At 40.3% G+C, this 25445-nt stretch overlaps 1 protein-coding gene across 5 annotated transcripts in view; it reads left to right on the forward strand.

The window, feature by feature from the left end:
- The window catches only part of actn1 (actinin, alpha 1), a 56391-nt gene extending 31685 nt beyond the window's left edge, over positions 1-24706 (forward strand). Inside the window, exons 5-22 of one of the 5 annotated variants that reach the window (XM_075448270.1) lie at positions 3001-3088; positions 5973-6051; positions 6261-6342; positions 7134-7219; positions 11580-11672; positions 12673-12903; positions 13631-13778; positions 14005-14155; positions 14285-14393; positions 14807-14947; positions 16290-16472; positions 17504-17638; positions 18021-18200; positions 19145-19291; positions 22036-22116; positions 22431-22496; positions 22837-22995; positions 24130-24706. In XM_075448270.1, the coding sequence (XP_075304385.1) occupies positions 3001-3088; positions 5973-6051; positions 6261-6342; positions 7134-7219; positions 11580-11672; positions 12673-12903; positions 13631-13778; positions 14005-14155; positions 14285-14393; positions 14807-14947; positions 16290-16472; positions 17504-17638; positions 18021-18200; positions 19145-19291; positions 22036-22116; positions 22431-22496; positions 22837-22995; positions 24130-24288 (2318 nt within the window). In that variant the 3' untranslated portion in view covers positions 24289-24706. Of the gene's footprint in view, positions 1-3000; positions 3089-5972; positions 6052-6260; positions 6343-7133; positions 7220-8461; positions 8548-11579; positions 11673-12672; positions 12904-13630; positions 13779-14004; positions 14156-14284; positions 14394-14806; positions 14948-16289; positions 16473-17503; positions 17639-18020; positions 18201-19144; positions 19292-22035; positions 22117-22430; positions 22497-22836; positions 22996-24129 lie in introns of all 5 variants that reach the window. The other 4 variants (XM_075448268.1, XM_075448267.1, XM_075448269.1 and 1 more) reach the window with 4 other exon arrangements.
- The last annotated feature ends 739 nt before the right edge of the window (positions 24707-25445 follow it).

The raw sequence follows: 25445 nt of genomic DNA on the forward strand, positions 1-25445 counted from the left end.
GTACTTGTTTTTAAAAGTACTTGAGTATCAAGAGTACAAGAGTACATTTTCTAAATATTGCATTACTACTGCCACAGTGCTTACATTTATGTATAGAAACGTCCTACATGGAGTTATGAAAAATGTTAAGGTTAATACCTTGGAGAATGTAAAAGGAATTGAAAGTAAAATCAAGTCATTTTCCTCTTTTTACCATGTTGCTTTATTTAACATTTCTCACTTGCAAGGCAATAGCACAATGGCAACACTGACAAACCTCTGCTAGAGTTTTAATGGATTTTTGCATCCACATTTGAACCTGACTGTTAAACACAAAGTATACTCAAGAACATAAAAACAAATGCTCAGCCTACATAAATATGTAATATCAGAAAAGAAAATTCGGCTAACAATTGTATGTATGTGTTTTTTCATCAAGCAAATCAATTTACCTAAAACAGCAAAGAAGGCAATATAGCAGTGTTCTGAGTTGACACACCTCTGAACCTGACCGTGTTATACACGCAGCATAGCAACCCACTCGCGTTTTTTTCTGTCAGTGAGTTCAGATTGGCAGGCAGCTTAGCTAGCCACCATAACACCGTAACTCGAGCGCAGTAAACAGAACTCGCACCCTATCTTAAAGGACAAGACGGTTTTTTTGACATTGGGCCCTTGATTTCACATTATAACATGATGTTCTACTCACCCCTGCTTGTTGTTGGTCATTTGGAGCTGTTCCGAAGATATTCGAGAGGCGTCTGGCTGCTCTCTTGAGATATTCGGCCATGAAACGGTTTCCTATGGGCAACGTTATACAGGCACAAACTATGCTGTTTATAATTTATTAATTACTGTACACTAGCACTGATAACGTGGAGGTGCGTCGCTTACTTCAAAAAATCCGGGTTACTGTAATTTTGATTTTTTTTGTCGTAAAGTGGGTGTTACTGACGTCCTCGTCGTGCTACTGCCACAGACAGCCCACAGACCTGCTGCCTATTTATTCATTCGGCTAAAATTCAAAATTACAGTAACCCGGATTTTTTTAAGTAAGTGACGCACCTCCACGTTATCAGTGCTAGTGTACAGTAATTAATAAATTATAAACAGCATAGTTTGTGCCTGTATAACGTTGCCCATAGGAAACCGTTTCATGGCCGAATATCTCAAGAGAGCAGCCAGACACCTCTCGAAAATCTTCGGAACAGCTCCAAATTACCAACAACAAGCAGGGGTGAGTAGAACATCATGTTATAATGTGAAATCAAGGGCCCAATGTCAAAAAAACCGTCTTGTCCTTTAACATTGGTGCATGGTAAAACAAAGGCAGAGTGCCGTAACCATGGCCGTAACTCCGCTGTAACTTAATTCCAGCGTTCTAAAGTGCAGCGGAACAAAGCTAAAATACCTTAACTGATGTTACGGGCTTCTGTCCTGCTGCAGGTGTTATACGATTAGCTTATCTCGGCTTATGCTCACTATTGTCAGGCCAAAGTTAGCCATCTGAATGGCTAGCTACAGGTGGCAAATTGGTGGGTGCATGTCATGTGCCTTTGACTACTCAAACGTAACCGAGAATGTAAAAAGCTGCATTATCGTGGATAGCCAATCATTTAGTGCACTTTTCTGTAGCTAGAATCTAGCTTAGAAATGTAAGGAAGTTTATTTCAATGTACGTACCTTGACATGCTTCCACAAATTGGAGGATGAATTTTTGTAGGCAGTGATGAAGTTCTCTTTTGGTAAACAGAGCAAACACTTGAAGCGAAAACTATCATTAACTCTCATCTAATCTGACCATGGAGTTGACTTTGGCAGAAGGCTGAAGGTGATTGCTGATAGGCTGTCCCAATCAGTGGTGCCTGCACAATCCAATCACGTTTGAGAGGGAAACGACAAATTGAGGGTTTTTTTTAAATTTTTTTTTTTTTACTCACGGTTATGGATAGAAATGTAGCGGAGTAAAGAGTACAATATTTGCCTCTCAAATGTACTTGAGTAAAGTCATGAGTACTCCCCAAAAATGATACTCGAGTAAAGTACAGATCCCTCAAAATTGTACTTAAGTACTGTACTCAAGTAAATGTACTCCGTTACTGTCCGGCCTTGGTAGAGGATTTGCACTATTGTTTTATCATTTTTTTTATCATTTTATGCAGCAACTTGTGAACCATTCTGTACGGTCAGGTCCAGTGGCTCCACATCAGTCCCCAGAACAGAGTCAGCCTTCTTTACTAGTTCTGGTCTCCAAATCGTTAAAGGGCAGCTTTGGTGTCAAAACTTGGTTATGGGGTTAGAATTAATTAAGGGTAGGATAAGTATAGTATTATTTGTGTTGCTTAGGGTCATGATGGGGTGAGCTGGGGAAATTATTTTAATAGTAGGTTCCCACAAATGTAGAAAAACAAGGATGTTGGTGTGTGTGTGTGTGTGTGTGTGTGTGTGTGTGTGTGTGTGTGTGTGTTTGTTGGAACATCTTCAGACACTTCTTATTCTTTTGTTGTATTGAAAAGAACTCCTGCTCACTAACTTAATTTACAATTGAAAGCACTTTCATTTAAACAGTGTATCAGCATTTAGACCTTTGTCACTCATTGTGTTAACTTACAAAAGCAACATAATAGCACATGTAGACTTAAAATGATTTAAAAAAATGATGTTGATTTGAATATGAATGTTTAAGAGACTGCTCTTTTTGTGTTGAGGTGGAAGTGTTTGCAAGATGGTCCTGCCATTACAGTGTAATCCGCTTTAAATGTCAGCTGTGATGAGCCTTGATTTGTTCCGCCTAAAATTTCCATGGTGTACTTTTAAGGGTTTTGCTTTTCTGTGTGGGGACCGCACTGTACCAAACACCTCTTTGTATCCAGTGGAAACCAGAGAGCACGATGCATCCGAGCAGTCACACATTCCCTTCACCTCTACTTAATCCACCACTAAACAGGGATTAGTTCAGAGTCAAAGTAAAAGCCTGAGAGTTTCTCCAACTTAACAATGATCTCTTCTCCACAACCACAGAGACTTCTGCTAAAGAAGGCCTCCTGCTGTGGTGCCAGAGGAAGACTGCACCCTACAAGAACGTCAACATCCAAAACTTTCACATCAGGTAAGGGTTTGGGGAGGCAAATGCCAAAAAGTAACAAAAAAAAGTGGTTCCTCACCTCTACATTCGCAGTTACAGTCACAGTTTGTGGAGCCAGACACGAAGCCCGGGAAATTAAATTTTGAGGGCAAGCAGGGAAAAAATGTTGATGAACATCACTTCATGGAGTAGTTACATTTAAGATTAACTTCAGTGGAAAAAATTACTTCGGTGCATTTCGTATATGGGATTCTTTGTTGTTTAAACTGCCAAATTATATCTAAATGAGGGCTTCTAAGAATGTGACTTGCCTGCATGAGTTTCTTTTTTCTAGCCCTCACAGTTTGAATTCTTTGGTGTTCACAGCAGCACCAGTCGGTAGTTTTTTCTTGCATTACTTTCAAGGTTTATTGATTCATTAATAATTACGGTCAAGGTTAGAAGCACTTAAAGTTTTAAATGTGACAATATGAAGTTTGTCTAAGATTGGAAGTTCAGAACTGGGGGGTCACTCCTTGCTTTTCTGCTTTTGATCTACTTTGCCAAAGTTGAGAACAGCAAATTTCCACCGGAGCAAATACATCGGCGTGTCTTGGCCTGATCATAGAAGAAGTGTTGACATTGTGGAGACGATATGCTTGTTGTGACTGGATTAGACTAAAAGCACTCCCAGAAACTGATGACAGGTGAAAATGCTCCTTTATACATGTCTAGACCTTTTGTCAGATACAGTAGATACACTTGTATAATACTACTATGCTTTTTCAAAAAGCAGTGGCATGGTATCTGTGTTGGAATCTTAACTAGTTTGTTTCTGTATCCGGAATTTGAAGCAGATGTTTTTATCAAGCATGCAAAATGGTTGCTCGGCCCTCCATTTTGTTTTTATGTTGCAACTGCAGGTTTTTCGTGTATACTAGGTTTTATCCTAGAAAGAAACCAAGGAAAGAGCTCATAGTGTTGCTTCAATGCACAGTATGGTGCTTGGATGCTTTTTATGTGTAGATGTGTTTACTCTGAGATTTTTCCTAGGGCCACTGCTTGAAATCCAAATGTGTTTTTCAATTAGTCTGATTCAGTTAGGATTTTAGAAGAAATTACATTTTGAGAATGCCAAGATTACATTAACGTCTGACATGTACTGATGTGAGCAGAGGCCTGAGACAGTGCTGGTGGTGAACAGAGAAATTCTGAAAGCAACAACAGCCAACAAGGACAAGAAGTGGCAGTAACCAAGTAGTGCATTTATTTAGTTAACAGTGAATTGAAATCTGAAGATATGAATTAGAATCCTGTCCTTCCATTTTGGTTTCATAGCCATGAGTGGGTTAAGACCTGAATCCACGTCATAGGATCCCATAGTGTGTGTTGAATTATTGAAAGAAGATCACTGTGATGCTCAGATGTGGATGAAAGCTGAGGTGAGGCGAAAGGTGGAGCTGAGGTCATTTCAACAGAAGGTAAAGAGAGGGAGGCAGAGGAGAGAAGCTGTCAGAGCACAGGCCAGGCCTTTGATGCGGTCTCTCTGTCAGAGATGATAGCAGGAGCTACATCTCAGTCAGGAGATGAGAGTCAGATGAGGAGTGCAGAGGACTGTTTTTTTTTTTCTGGAGCACTTTATGTATAAAAAGCTTTAAGTAGCCTCTCGTGCTCTCTATAGGTACTTTTTATGATGGGTGATGCATTTAAATAGCCCATCCTTGTTATTCTCCAAGCACGGAGGATCAGTCAATCTTCTACCGCTCCAAATTGAGACGCTGCACTTTGGAAGACAGGCTGGCTTCAGAGCCAAGGACGGCAGTAATCGATGAACCAAAGAAGGCCGAACTAAAAATATGTCCTGCCAAGAAACAAACGGACGAGCTCTAGAAAATTACATTTTGTTGTCATGTCTTGCACTTTCTACTGGGTTTGAAATGCAATGGCTTTATAGATGACAGTATCTGTTTCAGATTTCATTCCTATCATATTTGGCACATTTTGTCCCTTTCAGTTTTACTGAGCTTTTTTTGTTGGCTTTTATCTGTTTGTTCTGGCTTTTGAAGCCTTAAGATATACTTTTCCTGCACAGCAGCAAGTAAAATGTGAGCTGGTGTGCATAGTTGAGCATTCAGATTTACTGCATTTGGAAAACAAAATATGTTCCCTGAATTCACAAGTTTCTTAGAATAAGATTCAATTGTAATAAAAGATAAGCTTGTAGGAATTGGTGAAAAGTTGGTATTTCGTGGTATTTGTAGATCAAGTTGGCTTTTGCATTCAGTGAAAACTGGTCCCTTCGTCACTAGTTTTCACAGTGAGACCATATGCCAAGAAAAACGACTCTGGAAAGATTCAAGAAAGCCGATACTGTGGTACCATGTCTGTTCAATGTACAAAAATGTCCAAGCAGCCGTTTCTTTTTCTCTGAACATGTTCCAGGATCTGTCCCACAAATGCTAACAGACTGTAATTTCCCATTTTGTTTTATCCTTGAAAATAATTTAATTAGTCACTTTTCAAAAGTTTTCCCTTTCGAACGGGCACAGAAAGAACCGCCTACTCCTCTCCTTTGACATCCGGCTGGTTTGGGCCCAAAGCATTCATCCTTGTTTTACAAAATCTTCCAGCTACTCGAAATAAATTCAAGCTTGGGAATGTTTCTTTCAATTATCACGAAGGATCAAAAACGTGTAATTTCTCAAAGGTCGGAGCTTCATATGACACCACTTGGTACGATGCATGACAAAACACACCTTGTGTTGCTGGGATGATTTCTGGGTGTTTTGTGTTAAACTAATTAAGGACACTAAAGGAAGGGAATGGTCTTCATTAAAGATCAAAGTGACGTTACTTTTATTTAACCTATTCTCATTATGTTTCACCTCCGTTTCACCCTGATCACAATTTCTCCACTTTTCTCTCTCAGTTGGAAAGATGGCCTGGGTTTCTGTGCACTCATTCATCGACACCGTCCAGAGCTCATTGACTACGGAAAACTGCGCAAGGTAATGTATGAAAGAGCCTGGCAGCTAATAGTTTGGCTTTCTGACCAAATAAGGAGAAAATCTAGTTGTACTTTTTTTCCCCTCTTTGTGCTGAAAAGGTTCACGTTCCTATTGAGCGATTTATGAGTAAAATGCTACAAATACTGCAACATTTTCCTCGATAGCTATATAAATTGTGTCTAAAAGTCTTGTTGGTTTGCTGTCTACAGGATGATCCCATGACCAACCTGAACACAGCCTTCGACGTGGCAGAGAAGTACCTGGACATCCCCAAAATGTTGGACGCAGAAGGTGAGCAGGCAGGGAGTCAAACTTTAAAATGATGATGTGGAAAGCAGGCGTTCTCCTGTGTCAAAAGACCAAAATATACTTTCCCTGTGCTTTTAGAAGTCTAAAAGTACTTTGTGGAGCTGAGGGTCAGTACAACTCTTGTTAGTTCCCACAGCCTGCAGTCTGAGAGCCACACCAGCTAAAATGGGCATAGCGTCTTCACATGTTTATCACAGAAAAACACCAGTTGCCTCTGTGTTGGTTTGTACTCAGTAAAGAAAAGGGACAAAAAAAGGGACCAAAAAAAGGGAACCAAAATCAAGTTTTGAACTAGACGGGACTGTTCATTTTCGGGGTTCTCAAGTCTTATTTGGCTTTATGTGACCAACCAATCGTCGAGACGTTTTAATAAAGATAATAAAACTTGGCTTTATTTGCTTTCTGACAGAGTATGTTTTGGTCTTCATATCCTCCTATGCAGCTGTGCACACAGGGGGAGGCTATTTTCTACAGAATGTAAATATGCAGCTCTTTCTCTACAAATAAATTAAGCTTCATGGCGTCATCCAATATCTTCAAGTATGGAGTCCTCTCAGTGGGTAGCTGTAGACAATAAAATCAATTTCTGTTCGGACATACAGAAGAGTTTAACCCCTTATCAATAACGCTGTTTATTTTCATTTCTTTGCCAAATGTTATATAAGTGATGACCTCTACGTCCTGTTTCTCCATTCGGTTGTTCTGTTTAACAACCTCGACCCCCTCCTGACCCCCTCCTCCATGCCCTCCCTGACTTCCTCTCTTCCTCACAGACATTGTGGGCACTGCCCGTCCGGACGAGAAGGCGATCATGACCTACGTCTCTAGCTTCTACCACGCCTTCTCAGGCGCCCAGAAGGTATCCTGGATGCAGCATCTCCTTCCTCTTCTTCTTCCTCACTCCCCTCCTCCCTCTTTTTCTACCTCTGTGGGTGCCTCCTAACAGTATCCTTCTCTCTGCAGTGCACAACGCCCCCTGCAGGGGTCACTCTGCTTTACTTTCCGCATGGTTCACGCCACCAAATGCATGATGGAGCAACATCAGTGTTCTTACCGGCAATGAGCACAAGTGTGTCTCCAGTCTACGTTTTTGTTGTAAGGGCTGCAGGCCTCCAAACGCACCCCTGATTAAAGTTTCGTTCCACTGAACAAGAGCTGAATTGAGTGGGAGGTGCGGCAAAGTTTATCTGATCTGAATGATGATGATTGCATGTGATAACAGCTGTGGTTGATACAAACGAGCTTGAAGTCTGGTACCGAAGGGGAGATGTAAACGTTTAAGAGGTCGGTTATGTTCAGCCTTCAGAGTGACAGCTTAAATTGAGGGTGGAGGAATGAATGAAATTAAATCTGGCACTTCAAAGTTGAGCAGTAAGCTATCAGTTCACTTTAATGGGTCCCCGCCGTCTGGCTACAGTGGAGAGTCTGTCTCCTTGTGTCTCTGAAGGAAAGAAATGCTGCCGGCCTTTCTGCGTTGGATAATGAACGATAGCTAGTGTGACAGCTGCCCTGACGCACAGCAAGACACCTGAAATTGTTCTGTGGCGCTCATCTCAGTTCTGGGGGAAGGATAATCGTTCTATAAAAGCCAGGCTCAATCTGGAGGCCCGGCAGCAAAGAGACCATTTCACCACAGCTGTGTTTAAGCAATTCGGATCAAAAACGTCAGTGTTTATTGCTGGAGAAAGTGTGGAGGACTCTGGAGGGAGCCAGATTTTGGGTTGCATCACAGATCTGAGATATGTAGAACAAGATACAGTCGGTGCCTGGAATAAGTGGATGAGTTAGGTTATAAATTACATGAAGAATCTCAGGAATCCATAGATATTTGTTAGATTGATAACATTATAGACTATTTATTTCTTTGTGCTCTCACCTCCCACTGAACATGCTGTTAGATATGTTTCACTCTGTATGGGGACAATCGAGATTTCCTAAAAACCACTTGAAAAGACCAAAACTTGAAGACAAATTTCAGGTAGACTGGAGGTGACTTGTGACTCGTGATATTGCCCCCTGCTGGCCCTTTTGTCTCTGCACACTTTTACTCTCCATTTTTCTTCTCTCTGCCCTCTCTCCCTTTCCTCTGTTCCCCGGGCAGATATCATTAGCACCTTGAGGCCAGATGAGAAGGCTGTCATGACTTATGTGTCGTGTTACTACCACGCGTTCTCAGGCAAACAGAAGGTGAGATAACAATGGCCGGATACTTGTCAAACTGGTTGGGAGAGAATGACAGCCACTCTAATGTAGCCAACATTTAATTCTTGACTGCTGTCATGCGATTCCACAGTTTGCTCCAGCAGCACAATCAGCAATTCAGCTTAAATGTGCCTTTTGCTGAAATGTTGAATGTATTCATTTACAAAAAAATTACAATTTTTGAGTGGCTTCGTTTTGTTTTTGATCCTGTAGTCGTTTTGTTGAAGTCTAATATAAAGTGGCCCAGTGCAATAACTGCTCCAACAGCCATACAGTTCCCTGCAGCACTATGGGCCTTTTTTAACACACATACAGATACTCTCGTTTTTAGCATTTAATAAGGATTTTTTTTTGTTTCTACATAAGATAAGCTATCGTCGAAAGTTACCAGTTTCTTAGCCAATGACACAAAGAACAAGAATCTTTCTTCCTAGTCAGCATAACATGAATAGAGTGCTCGTGGTTGCTTTGAGTTTGCCTTAAATCATGAAACAGCTCAAGGAATGCACATATTCGCATTGTTGACATGTCCACGCAGATCTGTTGAATTAATTTTAAGTGCCTTCAAGTGTCATAAGTTCATGCATTTTTATCGTGGGTGGCTCTAATGGGAATCCTCACTTATTCAGAACTTCCTTATCTGCCTTCTCTGAGTAGCAAATTGAATACAAAGCACGACCCTTTCTCCTCCACTAGAAAGGTCTCCCTACACTCTCAGTGCAATACATTATTCCAAAGACATGTCCAATCCACTGGAGATCTCTGCATAAAACAATAAAGACTTATCACACACGCAGGATATCTGCTAACTATCCTGTACTTAAAATCTTTATTAGGATCCAGTTCTTAATGGAGCTGGTGGTTCTCCTGAGAGCTCCAGCTGCTTGCTGGCACACACATTTACAGCACTGGCAAAGATTTCACATCAAAGCAGGGGGTGGAAGAAGTTACTCCTCCTCTGTCTAACACTTTAGATTGCACCCTTAGGGGACAGATGTAACCATAAACATCATCACTCCTTGCGGGTTGGGTCTATATGTTGAGGTCCTCACATTGATTTATACAAAGTAAAGCTCAAATTTAATCAAAGTTTACATGCTCTTACACACAAGGAGGTTTTTAAGGTCACATTTGAACTCAAAATGACTTGAAATTTTTCTGTTTTGTATTACATGATTAAAAGTGATCAACTTTTTAATATATTCTTTATATTTTGTCATTTGGTTCTCCACCATCATTGTACTTTGCACTGTAACAAAGGAACACTCTAAAGTACCAATCACAAGTTGATCAATTATATTTTTATATCAACATCGGATCACTTAACCTCTTATTTGTGGCTCTATAGTGAATAATACACAGCAAAGTATTACAGGAGTTGCATCACTTTAGTATTTCTCAGTCAGCCCACTTTTTTACTGTTTCCTGTTATTCTCATTACTCTCATAATGTAATATTTTGCTGCACAGGCAGTTTTTCTCAATGAAAAAGCTAGGTTAGACACTCCTCAAACTACCTCCACAGCACCAGATATGTATTTCGTAGCTAAAGAGATGGGGTTTCCCCTCTAGAAGTGCTGGAAAGAACAACGGTGTTTAAAGTTCAAGAATATTCCTCAGGTGGACAGAAAGGTGCAAACAGGCTGTGATGGTGAGTTCAACTGAATCATAGAATGTTCTATGATTGCTTATTAAAATAACACCAGGATTTTTTAAAAACCCCACACCTAGTAGATATTAAAGTTATCATAATGGATTAATGGTTAGGTTTTCAGCTTTCATATTCACTCTCTCCAGTGTCCCCTGGCTTCTAACTCTGATGTCAGAGCAGAGTAATTTGGGAGGGAGGTCCTGGCTGTCGGGGCACTCGGTAAACGGCCCAGCGCACAAACATTTGCTCACAGAAGCACAGCCTGCACATCCTGGCTCTCCTTTTAAGGCAGCTCGGCTGCTGCTGGTGGAGCCCCCGGAGCAAGTCTCTGACCGAGCCAAGATTCCTCTGTGATCTTTTCACAACGGAGGCTGGAAGCAGTCCTTCATGTGGGATGCCAGTCTCTGAGCTTTGAGACAAAATAAAAGGGCGTTTCAAATTCAGCTCGCTGTGTCTCTGTAAGAGGACTCTTGTGGATGTTATACCACCGTTTATAATGGCTAATTTCTTTTCTTTCATCAAACAGCTGTCTCAAGTGCTGGTTGAAAGCTTAGGCCTGGCTGATTGTTTCAATTCTCAGCTTAAAATCTGCTGCATATTTTCCAAACTTTATGCATGTTGCTTAAATCTCTGTCTGTATTTTTACTGTGAGCTTTTTTTCTCTTGTTCTCAATAAACACGATTGACCACATTTTCATCTTCAACACAAAAGGTAAAACGAACACGTTGTCATGGAAAATACTGCTAGACTTGTACATTAGCAGCCCAATGATAAAGATTTAGAGGCCGTTTAAAGGAAGTGAGTCACAGACAAGGTCTTAAATCTCACTTTTCATTTCCCCAGTTGAGGCTTTTCGAATGTAGGTAGAGAAGAAAAATTTCCTTCCGCTCTATAATTGGACAGTCCTGCAGAGTGAAAGTGCCCCTACACCTTATAGCAACTTGACCTATAATTTAATGCGTCCTTGTTAGTCCATCCTGTGGGAAGCAAACCTTTGATTAGCAGTACAAGAGCCTTTTTGTGTATTTGTCAATACAACACAAAAGCACTGACATTATTACAGCATTAACATCATATAGTAGCTGTCCTGATTTTGTTTTGCATTATGGTTGCTGATCTATTGCTTCACTCCCAAAAATGACTCATTTGGGAAATCCGAGTGCTTTTGTAGGCGGGATGGATGGATGGATGGATGGATGGTTACAGTCAAATGGCAGAAAGAGTTCAAATAGAACTCCTCAACTTTGCAGAGCAATCACTAAATGGATGTATCGATCATAGATGGCAGAACAACACCAAGGCTTAAAATGTGCTCTCTCTCAGCTCTGCGCCTTACCATTTTTCTCCCTTCGCCCTCGTCATCCAGGCAGAGACAGCGGCCAACAGGATCTGCAAGGTGTTGGCTGTCAACCAAGAGAATGAGCAGCTGATGGAGGACTATGAGAAGCTGGCCAGTGACGTGAGCACACCCCACTTTTTCCTATAATTGCCCTGCACTTCTCTCTACCAACCCTTTCTCCATCTCGCTCCTTTTGAGCTATTCCTCCTGCCTCCCATCCCCGGGGGTGTTTGTGCTCAATTCAGGGGGCAAGCAAGGCAGATCAAGATAAACAGGCAGGCAGACAGTGCTGCTTTGAGTCATAAAGAAGTGATTTGAATGGCATCACAACAGTGTTTTGGCTGTTGTTTATTTTGTATACGAGTTATATGAGTACTACATCTTGCATGTTCGAGCATCTTCTACAACATAAGATTTTCAACTGAACACCCAGTCAGTACTTGATAAAATAGTAAACTCTTCCTTTGAATTATCATTGGGTTTCTCAAGGTTAACAGTTTTTTTTAAAAAATCATGTGTTCTTTAAGACTTCTTTGTGGTGCATTCTCGTGCTTCTAATGGCACATGCACACTTGAATTTAACAACAAGATTAAAGGCAAGATTATTTCAAGCTTGATTTTAACGAAGACTAAATGTAAATTTCAGTAAAAGACTTCGGCTGCTTTGAACTATAATGGGTTTCCTTTTACAGGCAAATTTGTAAATGTGCGATTTTTTTATTTTATTTTTTTTCCTTTTTATATGGTTTTTAAAAACTGTTAAACGTGATTATTGGTGCCAGACAAATGTTGAGAGATGAGAAATGCAAACACCCAAATAAGACAGAAATGTTTACATGTGGCTTTCACGAAATTGGGAAAAACTTCATAAACTAACCAATTGTCACAACTTTATTCTCTTTTTCCTCATCATTTACATATACTCCACTGCATTTCATTCCTTTCTGACTTCCATAATTCTCCATTTTTGTCCTTTGCTTTCCCTTGCCTCTTAATTTCCATTAATTTGTTTTTCCTCCATCTTCCATCTCTGCACTCTTACTCTCACCCTTTACCATGTGTGCTCTCCCACTCACACACGCGCGCACACACACTTGCCCAAACACCACCAACACTTCAGCTGCTGGAGTGGATCCGTTGCACCATCCCTTGGCTAGAGAATCGAATGCCTGAGAACACCATGCAGGCCATGCAGCAGAAGCTGGAGGACTTCAGAGATTACCGCCGTCTCCACAAGCCGCCCAAAGTGCAGGAGAAGTGCCAGCTGGAGATCAATTTCAACACCCTGCAGACCAAACTGAGGCTCAGCAACAGGCCCGCTTTCATGCCCTCAGAGGGAAAGATGGTCTCGGTACGTTATGATAGTTTGTGAAAGTATAATTCACCCACATAGAAACTAAATTATGAAAGTAAAGTTTGAGATTCAATCCTTTTAGTGCGCACAGCTTTTTTGAATTCTTGATGGGTAACGGTTGTCAAAGAGATGCATAATTTTGCCTAAACCATGTAAGTGCAGTACATCTACAAAACCTGTTTGAAGTTTAGTGCTCCGATGATTTCATTTACAAAAAACTTTGAATTTGAGCACATTCACAACAGTCAATGAGGCTTTTTTTCTCTTTCTGTGGTCTCAAAGAATTAATCAAATTGTTCCAGATTCAAGTTATGCTGAATGCAGCAATGAGCATTACCAATGGATAAAAAGGTATGATTTTAGATGACTTACTCGGCCAAAAAAGAAATCCTGGACTTATGCTAATGTTACTGTGTTCTATTTGATGCTGAAAGCTCAGTTATGCTTCTGAAGATGTGGAGGAGACCAAAACAGAGCGAAAAAAGGAGAGTGAATTTAAAAAAGCCAGAAAATACCTGTGAAAGTGTGTGTGGCAACTCTAGCAGCTGCGTCACCCACCTGTATTTATGGGGAAAAAAACAAAAAAAAAACTGAACTAACTTGGTTTTACTTACAGAACAGATGTTAAGAAGTAGGCTGTGACTACAAAAAGTAAATACCTTTTTAGTCACAGCTTCATTTAGGCAAAAACAAACCCTTAAGTATTTTCCTTCGCATTGTACAGGACATTAACAATGCATGGGGAAATCTAGAGGGAGCTGAGAAGGGCTATGAAGAATGGCTCCTCAATGAGATACGCAGGCTGGAAAGACTCGACCACCTGGCAGAGAAATTCCGCCAGAAAGCTGCCATCCATGAAGCCTGGACCGAAGGTACAGAATGTTTAACAGATACTCAGATACTTAAAAATGTTCACAGTTTAATGTAAAGATCCGAAATGCTCCTCTGTTGAGTATAAATAATGTAAATTACAGCCTATAGATACATAAGTGTTTCTGGATTTTTGCTATTTTTCGACAAAATTTGTTTTGTTTTGATCAGTTTTGATCATGTGTTACTTTATCTTCTCTGGTACGTTTTCTGTGTCGCCCCCTGCAGGTAAAGAGGACATGCTGCAGAAGCGGGACTACGAGACGGCCTCTCTGTCAGATATCAAGGCCCTGCTGAAGAAACACGAGGCCTTTGAGAGTGACCTGGCTGCACACCAGGACCGTGTGGAGCAGATCGCAGCCATTGCGCAGGAGTTAAAGTAAGAGCCGAGAAACAAAAGCCAGGAAGATGGCAAATGACTACCGAAGAATATGAATAAAAGCTGCAGTGACGCAAACAGACATAATGACAATGAATCTCTTGTGCTCTTATCTGTTTTGTGCTCCAGTGAGCTGGACTACTATGACTCCCCGAGTGTTAATGCTCGCTGCCAGCGGATCTGCGATCAATGGGACGCACTGGGAGCTCTGACCCAGAAACGCAGTGAGGCATTGCAGGTGACATGGGACAAAAGAGATTCTGGGACAACCCTAGGGGAGCAGAAACTAGAAAAGTTTTTAAAGAGTCAGATGTCTTAAATCATACACTTTGTTACCTCTTGTTTTAAAATTCCCTATAGCCTTTCTTTGACTGAGAGCAAAAGTAATTCTACATGTGAAGATGAAAGTGGCTTACCTCACAGCTAGAGGCTGTGAAGGGACCATGTTATTTCAGAGTTTCTTACTGGCCTTGAAAATCATTTATAGTTTGGAGATTTTATTTGTAAAAACATAACCCTCAAACCCACCTATAGTTTGCCGCATTGTAAATGATCAGGAATGAAATAAATTCTCTGTGAATTCTTGTACTTTACCAAAAAAAGACTTTGAAAATCAGTAAAAGGATTGTGCGCATTTTTAATGCTCAACAGAGAACCGAGAAGCTGCTTGAAACTATCGACCAACTTTACCTTGAATTTGCCAAAAGAGCGGCTCCATTCAACAACTGGATGGAGGGCGCCATGGAAGACCTGCAGGACACCTTTATCGTCCACACCATCGAAGAAATCCAGGTAAACAAGGAAGGCTGAACAGAGAAAACACTTTAGGCTTTAAGGCTTTATTTTCCATGGAATTATTCAAATTCAGCCCCGGAACAAACATTCTGGATTATTTATTTATTTATTTATTTATTTGTCTCAGTGATCGTTACACTTTTGTCCTGTAAATGTGAGGCTTGTCAGCCAGGTTAACCAATCCTAAAGACCAGAGGAAACGGTCAGTCTGGCTTTGCAACATAATGTGTCGTTTGTTTAATCTGAACAACAGAACTTTTTCACAAAAGACTCTTTGACATGTCAGAGCAGGTAATACACAGGGTCTAATTGAAACTGTCTACATTTAGCTGTAGAGGGGTCCTGTTGTTGTCCACAGTAATAAGCTTTCATTGTTTACGGTAAGCGAAAGGGTAGTGAGCCATCTTTAATATGATTAAGTGGTTTACAGTCAGATTGCTTGCTGTGAAAAAAGGTCCATTGTAAGTTACTGTTTCGGAACAACCTTTCTCAAATCCTTACATTGTCATTTTTTCATTTTGAGAGACGACAGGGTGATTTAAAAGCACTGGTAGGTTGATGTTTTTGGAATGACAGCTGCCCTACCCCCCCAGCTGATAATCTGTGGACAGTGTGTTTTTCAGTCTTATTACCTAACTCTCTGTATAACAAAGCAACAAACTGATAATTAATTGGATTTATGCACGTTTGTCATGAGCTATAAAACATAAGCTGCGTTCCATTCCACAGTGCACATGAACGGTACTCCCTACCCCCCTGCTGCCATGCTCAAGGAATGTCAGCTGAGAAAACTTCCCTTAATAAATCTGTCTATTTCAATGTCACTTAAAGGGACTGCATTCTCTCCATGCATCACGGTGGTCACCCAGCTAGCTGATATATCTGTTACTACTGCTGTAGTAACTTTCCCACCGAAAGCTTACAGTTAACAGTTCCACAAACTTATTTCGCTGTTGTGTGAAGGGATTTTTCATTTCTTCCTTACACAGTACACAATTCCCTTTGAACTGAGTGTTTCTGTTCCCTACAGTCTGGAATCTTACCTAACATGGATACATAGACTGTGCAGTACTTCCTGCTCGCTGCTATTTATTTAGAATATCCTTAACTAACATATAACAAAGTACAGAGACATTTGATTTTATTTGCGCAGAAGCATTGCTGTATACAGTAGTATCTGTGGAAGGTGTGACAACTTCAAAAATAACCATCTATTTAAGATTCATGAAGTAGAAGAAAGTCAATACTATTTAATGGAAAACATACAAAAATGAATGAATGAATGAAAACAAATACTTTTCTTGTGGTTTACATTTTGTGTTTGCCCTTCGTGTCTCAGGGACTGAGCACAGCCCACGAGCAGTTCAAAGCCACACTGCCAGAAGCTGACAAAGAGCGGCAGGCCATCCTGGGCATTCACAATGAGATTGCCAAAATTGTGCAGACCTATCATGTGAATATGGCTGGAACCAACCCCTACACCACCATCAACCCACAGGAGATTAATGCCAAATGGGACAAGGTAACATGATCAATACTCTATTCTCTACTGAGTCTTTCAGTAACCTTATGCGACCATTTCAATTAGACCTCAAACCAAAAAGACCTTTGATGAAAATGAAAATAAGATGTAAATTTTGAATGCGGCGTAAGATGGTTAAATTATTTAAGCCCTGGGATGGTGCACAGACGAAGAGTCGGTAAAAAGCGTCACAGCAGGGCAGGAAAAGCACGTTTTGTGACACGAAGATTTTTAGCGCTTTTAATATTTCAATATAATGCGGCATTGAAAATAGAGATGTGTACTTTGTTGGACACAAACCTTTTGTCTTTTTTTCTAAATCTTAAAACCTCTGAATTATTAAACAAAGGCAAACAGCTTCCAGGATCATTCCATGGAAACTGACAGAGCCCCCCGTGTTCACGTAAGAAGGTCTTCTTGAAAGTTTAATGTAAAACTTCATGGGATTTTGAAAAATCCCAAAGCTCTACTCAAAATACTTATTTCACATATTAATTTTTGAAGCTTTGTGCTCTAAATACTATTACATAGTTCTTGCAATTCTTTCTACCTGTTTGGTTTGATATTTGCACTAAATCTTTCATAAATCTCTAAGGATAAGTTGCAGTTTTGTGTTTTCTGGAGCAATTTGGTTCTGTGTGAGAAATTGACTGTCATGGCAAAACTTTTGCACATTTCATTGGCTGAATTACAGTGAATGTTATTATTTCAAAGGTATTTGTCTGTATTATGTTTACATGAAAGGTTTTTCTATTTCTGGTGATGCAGTGAATGTCTCTTAATTACGTGTGCCATGCTGGGAAGTCTTTGAAAGATGTTTGTTGCATTTTTATTAGAGAAATCCAGCTTTATTTAATAAAACAGACCGAGGGGTGACAGTTTGAAAAGATATGGAATCATCAGGATTATGGGGAATGGGGAAAAATAGGAACACTAAATGATGTTCTCAGTTCACTCGAAGTTTTTTCATCCTTCTTCTTCTTTTTTTTTTCTGAACACGTGGTTTTCCATCTTTCTCCTGCCTGCTGTAGGTCAGGCAGCTGGTGCCTCAGCGTGACCAGGCTCTGATTGAAGAACATGCCCGGCAGCAGAACAACGAGCGTCTGCGTAGACAGTTTGCCAACCAGGCCAATGTCATCGGCCCGTGGATCCAGACCAAAATGGAGGTCAGTGTGAGCGGATCCGACAGTAAAAATGACCGTGTTTGGGGTTCAGAATGAGGCAGAATGGTAACGAGTGAGACTTTAGTACTGAAGTCTTTTGCATTCAAAAGTTTGAAATCTAAAATAGTAAAGCTTTCACATTTCCGTGTTGCATTGTTTTAGTGGTTTTTCCTCTGTGATAAGAAAATAATGTCACATAGCATTTGATAACATAGAAATCAAATATGTACAAAAATATTTTCAGGTTCTCTCTGTGCAGTCAGTTTGATCTCGGTGGTATTGGGATTAATGTACACATGTATTCAAAAGAGACTAAATAAGAACAGTAACAGTAATAATTCTCTTGAGTTAAACAAAGAAATTTGTCTTCTGTGTGCATTTGCAGGAAATCGGTCGCATCTCAATCGAGATGCACGGCACGCTGGAGGACCAACTGACACACTTGCGCCAGTACGAGAAAAGCATAGTCAATTACAAGCCAAAGATCGACCAGCTGGAGGGAGACCACCAGCTCATTCAGGAAGCCCTCATCTTTGACAACAAGCACACAAACTACACCATGGAGGTAAACATGAAGAGACATCTGCTGAGGTTTCGGCTCTGTTCAAAGAAGGACCAAATGAATGTTCTTTATGTCACTTCCCACTGAAATAATCTTCTGTCTGTTGGAGCTGGGTCCTGCAGATGCTCCTGCTTTGTTGTGTGGTGCCTTGGTTTCAAAGCTTCGTGGTTTATCTCAAAGTACAAAACAGTGGGTTATAGTTTGTGTACACAGCCGCCTGAAAATGTTCAAGGAATCAAAGCTGAGGTCCTCTGATGTCACAGTTTACCATCCAGTTTCCCATTTACAAAATTAACTTTGTGGTTTGTCAGCCAAATGCTGGAAAAGTAAAACTGACTGATAAGAAGCTTACTTATCAGTAGATATTTATGGACATTTTTTAAGGTTTACGTCTTCATTGGGAACAAATGGGCTTGAGTGCAGAATACTGTTGAGAGGTCATACTGTTGGTTTTGGTCTTTTTGCTGGATTTGCTGATAAATTTCTAGAACATCCCTAGCTTTATACTTTAACTCTTCAATGGAAAGATAAGGTGAAGAAAAACTGTAGAGGAGAAGAAACTGTAGAGTTGAGAATGTGTTTATACATGACTGAATGATGGGCAATGAGTGACAATTGATGTTAATGTGCGGTTATCAATTTTTTACTATTTTCCTGCTCATAGTGAAGGGAATTAAGTGGCAATTGTAAAGTGAAAGAACATCCAGTTGCCAGACTATGTAAACAAAGCTTTAAAATGATTATGACGAACAGTTAATCTGTAATGAATGCATTTTACAGGCCCCATCAGATAAACCTACCTTGTCCTGAGTGGTAAATTGCATCCTCCACATAGGATTAAAAAAAAACTACAAATCATTTACAACCACCATTTGTACCACAACTACAAAAGCCTCTGAGCCTCTTTCCATCTCCTCTAAAAGCCTTCGTCTTTCTCTCCCCTGCAGCACATCCGTGTGGGCTGGGAGCAGCTACTCACCACGATCGCCCGCACCATCAATGAAATCGAGAACCAGATCTTGACGCGAGATGCCAAGGGCATCAGCCAGGAGCAGCTGAATGAGTTCCGAGCTTCCTTCAACCACTTCGACAGGGTCAGTACTGAATCACTGTGCAGACACAAAGGCGCAGGCACATGGAGGCCTGTGAAAACACACTGCTCGTTCACCGGCTGCTGTCTGAATTTTTTGGGGGAATGGACACGCAACAGGAACAAAACTGTTGCGAAATGAATAGTTTGACATTTGAGAAACACGTTTATTAACTTTCTTGTAGAGTCAGGTGATATTGATGATATCAATATGACTCGGTATTGATTAGTTACATTGAACCACTGTTCAATGTGAGTGTACACTCACATGTTTGTCACATAATTTAAGACTGAAAAACAAATCAACACAGATGCTGCAAAGATGCACTTCATATATTGGGGTTTCTACTAAGATTGATCTTCTCTAGTTAATCCCTGTCGCTATATGTGGTCAGAATTGCTGCCTATACTTATTGCAAATTAAAATAAACAAAACTTAAGTATACATATGGGAATGAGCACCACTTATCTGAAATTTCAGTTGGAGAATTGTGTTACTGACTAACGAGAAGAGGAACAGAACAACATAGATGTTTGTTTTGAAGAGAGACTTTACAGGTGGATCGGTGTTATCGACACTTCATTATTATACTGTACACAGATAACATGCCCGTGCAGTGACCCTCTGGCAGACTGATCCAGACGTTTGTATATGTAGGACTGTGTGTGCGTATGCAGAATATGTTTTAGTTCATGCACACAGACATTGAAATCATTTACCCATTCCTCGGGTTTTGATTAAGAGACTCAAGTCCAGTTGTTCTGTGGGGCTGTTGTTCTGTTGCCCTCTTAGTGGCTACTTTTACTTTTGTTTATAGTTGCCGTTTAGTTAGATTTAGTCAAAATACTCCCTGTTTCTTAGGTGTAAGAAAAGGTGGTTTGGGACATCTATAAGTTACTAGGAAAATAATTGCTAATCTCGATTATTGTGTCATCTGAATAAATAGTATATAAAATTTCAGAATTAAAAGAAAAAATGTGATGGAGTGTTTGAAGCCTTGCTCATTCCAGGCTGTTCTGTGTAGATGTTGTTAGCCTGAAAAATAAAAATAAATGTAGTGACATCCTGGTTTCGAGTGAGCTTTGTTAGTGTAGTTTACTAAGCCAGTTTAACCACTGCCGAACTTAATTTTCATCATAAACACGTGACACTTTCAGTCATTTAGAGCAAGTAAAACAAATAAATGTGTTTCCCAAAATGTCAAACTGTTCTACTTCAGTTTTGTGCAACAATGTGTCTCATGTTCGATCATAAATTTTTTCTTTTGCATATTTAGACTGCACCAGCAAAGAAAAGAAGTCGAGGTGAGAGATGATGAGTTATGGGTTTGAGACCGGTCCTAAAATAGTACTTGAGGTTTGGCCAGTGGCAGCCCTTTAAAGATGCTTTGAGTTGAAACCTTAGTGTGTAGAAAGTTCAGCTTGTGTGTGGAATGTGTCTGGGCGCAGAGACCTTAAAAAGGCTCAGGTGCTTTCAGGGAAATCACCAAGCTAAAATGCTTTTATCATACATTAAATCAAAATTAAACACGGAACAGGTCTATTACAATGAGCTTCACATTGATTGCTTCCTCTATAAAGCTCTGCTTACTTTGCCCCCTCCTCCCTCAGAGCTTAGTGTTTACCCCCGGGCAAACATGAGAGAAACAGCACCAATTATGGATGAGTTCTTATTTAGCTCACTCTCTAACTCCAACATCACCTCATGCGTTCTTCCAAAGCTGTTCTATCATTAATTAATGCCCGAAGTCAATGATCGGAGCCTACAGGAAGCCAAACGTCGCCCTACACTTGCTTTTGTTTCATATGTCAAAGCTTTCACTTTGACATTCAAGCTAAATAAGCAGACAGTTTTTTTTTTTTATTTTCAATAAATGTATTTATTACAGTAGTATGAAAACCTTTTTTGTGGTATGGTTGTCAAAAAGTATTTCACTCTTTGATTTGTTTAAATCTCTAAACTGCTATGATTTCATAAATCAAATAAATACTTAACGAAAAAAAAATTAACACCGTTGGCCATTTACAGTTGATAAAGTCATTTTTGTAAATGCAAAACCAGGTAAAATTCACTGGCCATACCCTGTCAAATGGAAGTAGTTGGTTTTCTTTGTCTTCTATGATGATTTACTTATTATGAACAAGTTTTCAAAACATTTGAAGACGTTCTTTTGGAATTTCTAGTTTTTCATAGATCGACAAATTAATTTTGATAACTGAGAAATCGAAGTCTTATGTTCATTATGTTATGAGTAAATGTTAAAATGAATGTATACATATCTTGGAAGTGTTCAAGCGTTTTGCTCTGAAGTATGTCTTTAAAGTTAAAGAGATACTTTTGCCTCTAAGTGCACATTTTGTGTTGCTGAGTACATGTGCCTTTGACGATATGAATAACCTCACCTCAAGGCCTTGTAGTCTGCCTGCCACACGCCACATTAACGCCTCTGAATGCCTTCGCCCAGCATGGCAGCACAGCTGCCACCGTGTGTTCACCTGCCAGATCCTAATGTAAATGCACTGTGTTCTCTGTTTTCCATCTCTTGTGCATGACCCTCTCCCCCTCTCACTCCCTTCCCCTCGTGCATGGTGCACTCCCTCTATCCCACCCCCACCACCAACACCACCTCACCCACCTTCCTGTCCTACCCCCTTCACCTCACCGTCACTGACACCGCTGTATGTGTTGCTGCATGGCCTGTGGCCCTGACGCCTCACCTCGCCTGGCACTGGCCCCCCACACCCCAGGACCACTCGGGCACTCTGGGCGCAGAAGAGTTCAAGGCCTGCCTGATCAGCCTGGGCTTCGATATCGCCAACGATGCACAGGTACTTCATCGTAGCCACACTCCCGTGGTGAGAGGTTTAACTTGTTTTCTTTTTTGTTTCCTTTTTTTCTACTTTCCTCCCTTATACTTCCATCCCTCCCCTTCTGCTCTTGTCTCTACTCTCCCTCTCTGAGTTTTCTTCCTGATTTCCCCTCACCTTGATATATCCACTACATGAATATTGTGGATTTCTTGCTTAAATATCCTCCTTGTTCAACCTTCATGCTTCTCGTGACTTCCTCTGCTATCCCTGCCTCTCCTTCTCTGTATCTTTCTTCCACTCCTGCTTTCGTTTGTCCGTCATTGACCTTGTAGAAGAGAACAGGAGTCATGGATGCTGAAGACTTCAAAACCTGCCTTATCTCCATGGGTTACAACCTGGTAAAGTAACTTGTTTGCGATTAATGAATGGCCTTGGAAATGGTAATGGATATAAACTTATTTTCCTTCCAAAGTAGAAAACAATAGCTGATGAATATATTCTCTTTTGGATGTATGTCTATGCTTAATCATCTGTTGAATTTCTGACAAATGCGAAATGATTTCTACATTCAGAAAACTACCTGAAACTCAGTTTTGTAGAATGTAATTACATCACACAGGAGACAGAATATTTTCCATCTTTGTATATGAGCTGTTATTCTTTGGCTGAGTTGATTTATTATGCTGAAATAGGTTTTGTCACTAAGGTAACTTAATATGTTTTCTCTGTTGCCATCAGGGTGATAACGAGTTCTCCCGCATCATGAGCATAGTGGATCCCAACCGGATGGGCATTGTCACCTTCCAGGCCTTCATCGACTTCATGTCCCGCGAGACAGCTGACACAGACACAGCCGACCAGGTCATGGCCTCCTTCAAAGTTCTTGCAGGGGACAAGGTACAGTGCTGCATCATATCATCACCAAGAAAGCTGAGCTGTTTGCCAAAACTTGAGCTAATCCTTTTGGCTTTCTGGCTCACAACTTCACTGTTTGGCTCACTCACAGTCTTCAACAGGCAGCTATTTTTGTACATAACTGAAAATTCAGTACACTACCCACCCAGCAACAGCAGACAGACTGAAGTGACAAGCTAGTGAAGACATAACGCATCCTGGGAGTCACATATTCCTCAGGGGAAAAATCAGAGCTAATATGAGATTGTTTGATAATAAACAAAAAACAACAACAATATGTCAAGCTGCTGGATATTTAAATAGGCAGCTGTTTGCTATCAAGGTCACCATGTTAACTAGAATATTAGTGTTTTAGATATGCTTTTAAGCTTGAGTTAAGCAGGAAAAAAGAAGAAAAACTTTCAATCCCACAATAAGAGGAAGAGGGAAAAAAAATGCTTTCCATTTGTCCTAAACCACATGAACATGCCATAAGCTGCATGACCTGCAACTGTAGCTGTTAACCTTGCTTCAGCTTGCTGAAGGTTAACCTATTAGCAACGTTCATTGTCTGCTTTTATTGTAAATCTATCTGCGAAAGTGGAAAACAAAATATTTGAATTAATAAGTTAGTGGTCCAGAAGAAAAACAACAAGCATGGAATCTAGTTACTGGACTTAACTCGAGGTCACTAAATGCACTTTAACAGCATTTGCCCGTTTTCATTGCCGCGTTCAGACTCTCTTTTAGACTATTTTTGAAAGTTTTCTCCTTTTTAGGCTGTGTTGCAGTAAATGTTTTTTTTTTAATTAAATGTATTATTTATTCTTCTCTGTTTCATTCATTAACTTTCTTATCCTTTCACCAGTCTATTCTGTTAAAAGAAAAAAAACAAAACAGATTTTTCAAGCCTGTAAACTTTGCAGCTGGCAAAAATATAAAAGTCAGTGGCATCCTTTAAAGCTGCTTCTTAAAACTACAAAATAAGACCAGAATGATAGCGTATTGATAGAAAACCCACGTCTTACTAAATAATGAAACTTGAAATGAACAAGACAGGGTGTGTTTCATGTTTTCACCACCTGCTGCTTCTAAGCAGAGACTGTACTGTTGTCTGATTTTTCTAATCCTCTGTAGAACTACATCTTAGCTGACGAGCTGCGCCGGGAGCTGCCTCCAGACCAGGCCGATTACTGCATCGCCCGCATGGCTCCTTACACCGGCCCTGACGGTGTTCCTGGAGCCCTCGACTACATGTCGTTCTCCACCGCTCTGTATGGAGAGAGCGACCTCTGAACACTCTGTCAGTCGTCCTGACTGGGGACCACCAGCCTACCCGCTTCCATCATCACCACGTCCTCCGACCGCCCCATCACCGCACTCCTGTCCTGCTACACTCTTTGTTTGTATGTTTCTGGCCTTATCTTTTTGTCAGTATCCTCTGTCTCCTCGTACGTCTCCTCCCACCTGTCACCGCTCCCTCACACTCCGTCTCCATTGTGTTTGCTTCCCACGCGATGCAGCAACTCCCCAGGTTTACAAAGAGGGAGACGCAAAAAAATGTTTGTTTTTATTTTTATTTTCTTGTTGTCATTGTTTTTTCTTCAGAAAATGAATAAAGTTAACATATTTTATTATACTGAACAAAAAAGGTATTTTTCTTCACCTGATTGAAATAAGAGACAAAAATTGTAATAAAGAAAAGATTGCAATACTTTCTCCTCTAATTCTGTTTACTGCAGGGTGTATTTTATGTAGTTTACACTTGCTGTCTGTGCATTTGGCTTACTCAACCCCAGAGCAACTTGTAATGATATTTCTATGAGACCACATAGAAAATGCAGTTGATTCTCACATTTAACGGAAAAACAGGTATGGACAGAAAAGGGCTGTGATGACTTTAAAACTAAAACTTCACAACAGGCAGAGCTGTGGACTTGAGCAATGTAGCATTTTGTGTGTGTGTCTGTGTCTGTGTTGGATTTTTTTCTGGTGATCGAACCAGTATGATACTCCCTCTTAATGAAAATCTGCCCTGATGCTTTCTTCACTTCAGAACATTGCTGTGTTGACGATTAAGATTGTGAGATTGTGGTAAGTTTAGAGGAATACATCTGAACACCTGCAGTCTAGCATGTTTCCATTTTCTAAATGTCAACTTGCTTAAATCTGCAATCATTTTTATAAACTATGCCAATTATTATTTTTTAAATGTCATAGTAGTTGAGCTTGTAACAAAACCTTAACAGAAACTTAAAGAAGTTGTTTAGCACTCTGGTACTGGAGTCAAGGTAATTAGAATTCATTATGTCGAGCAGTATTTCAAACGGCAAACAATTTTACTCATGACAAAATATAAGTGTCAGAGCTGGGTTAGGGTTAACATCTTTGCTGTTTGCCAATTCCTTTTTTAAGTCTCAACAATCACTCATTCTTCACTGGACTGGGTTGAA

The sequence above is a fragment of the Odontesthes bonariensis genome, chromosome 17 (assembly GCF_027942865.1).
Source record: "Odontesthes bonariensis isolate fOdoBon6 chromosome 17, fOdoBon6.hap1, whole genome shotgun sequence".
NCBI lineage: Eukaryota > Metazoa > Chordata > Actinopteri > Atheriniformes > Atherinopsidae > Odontesthes > Odontesthes bonariensis.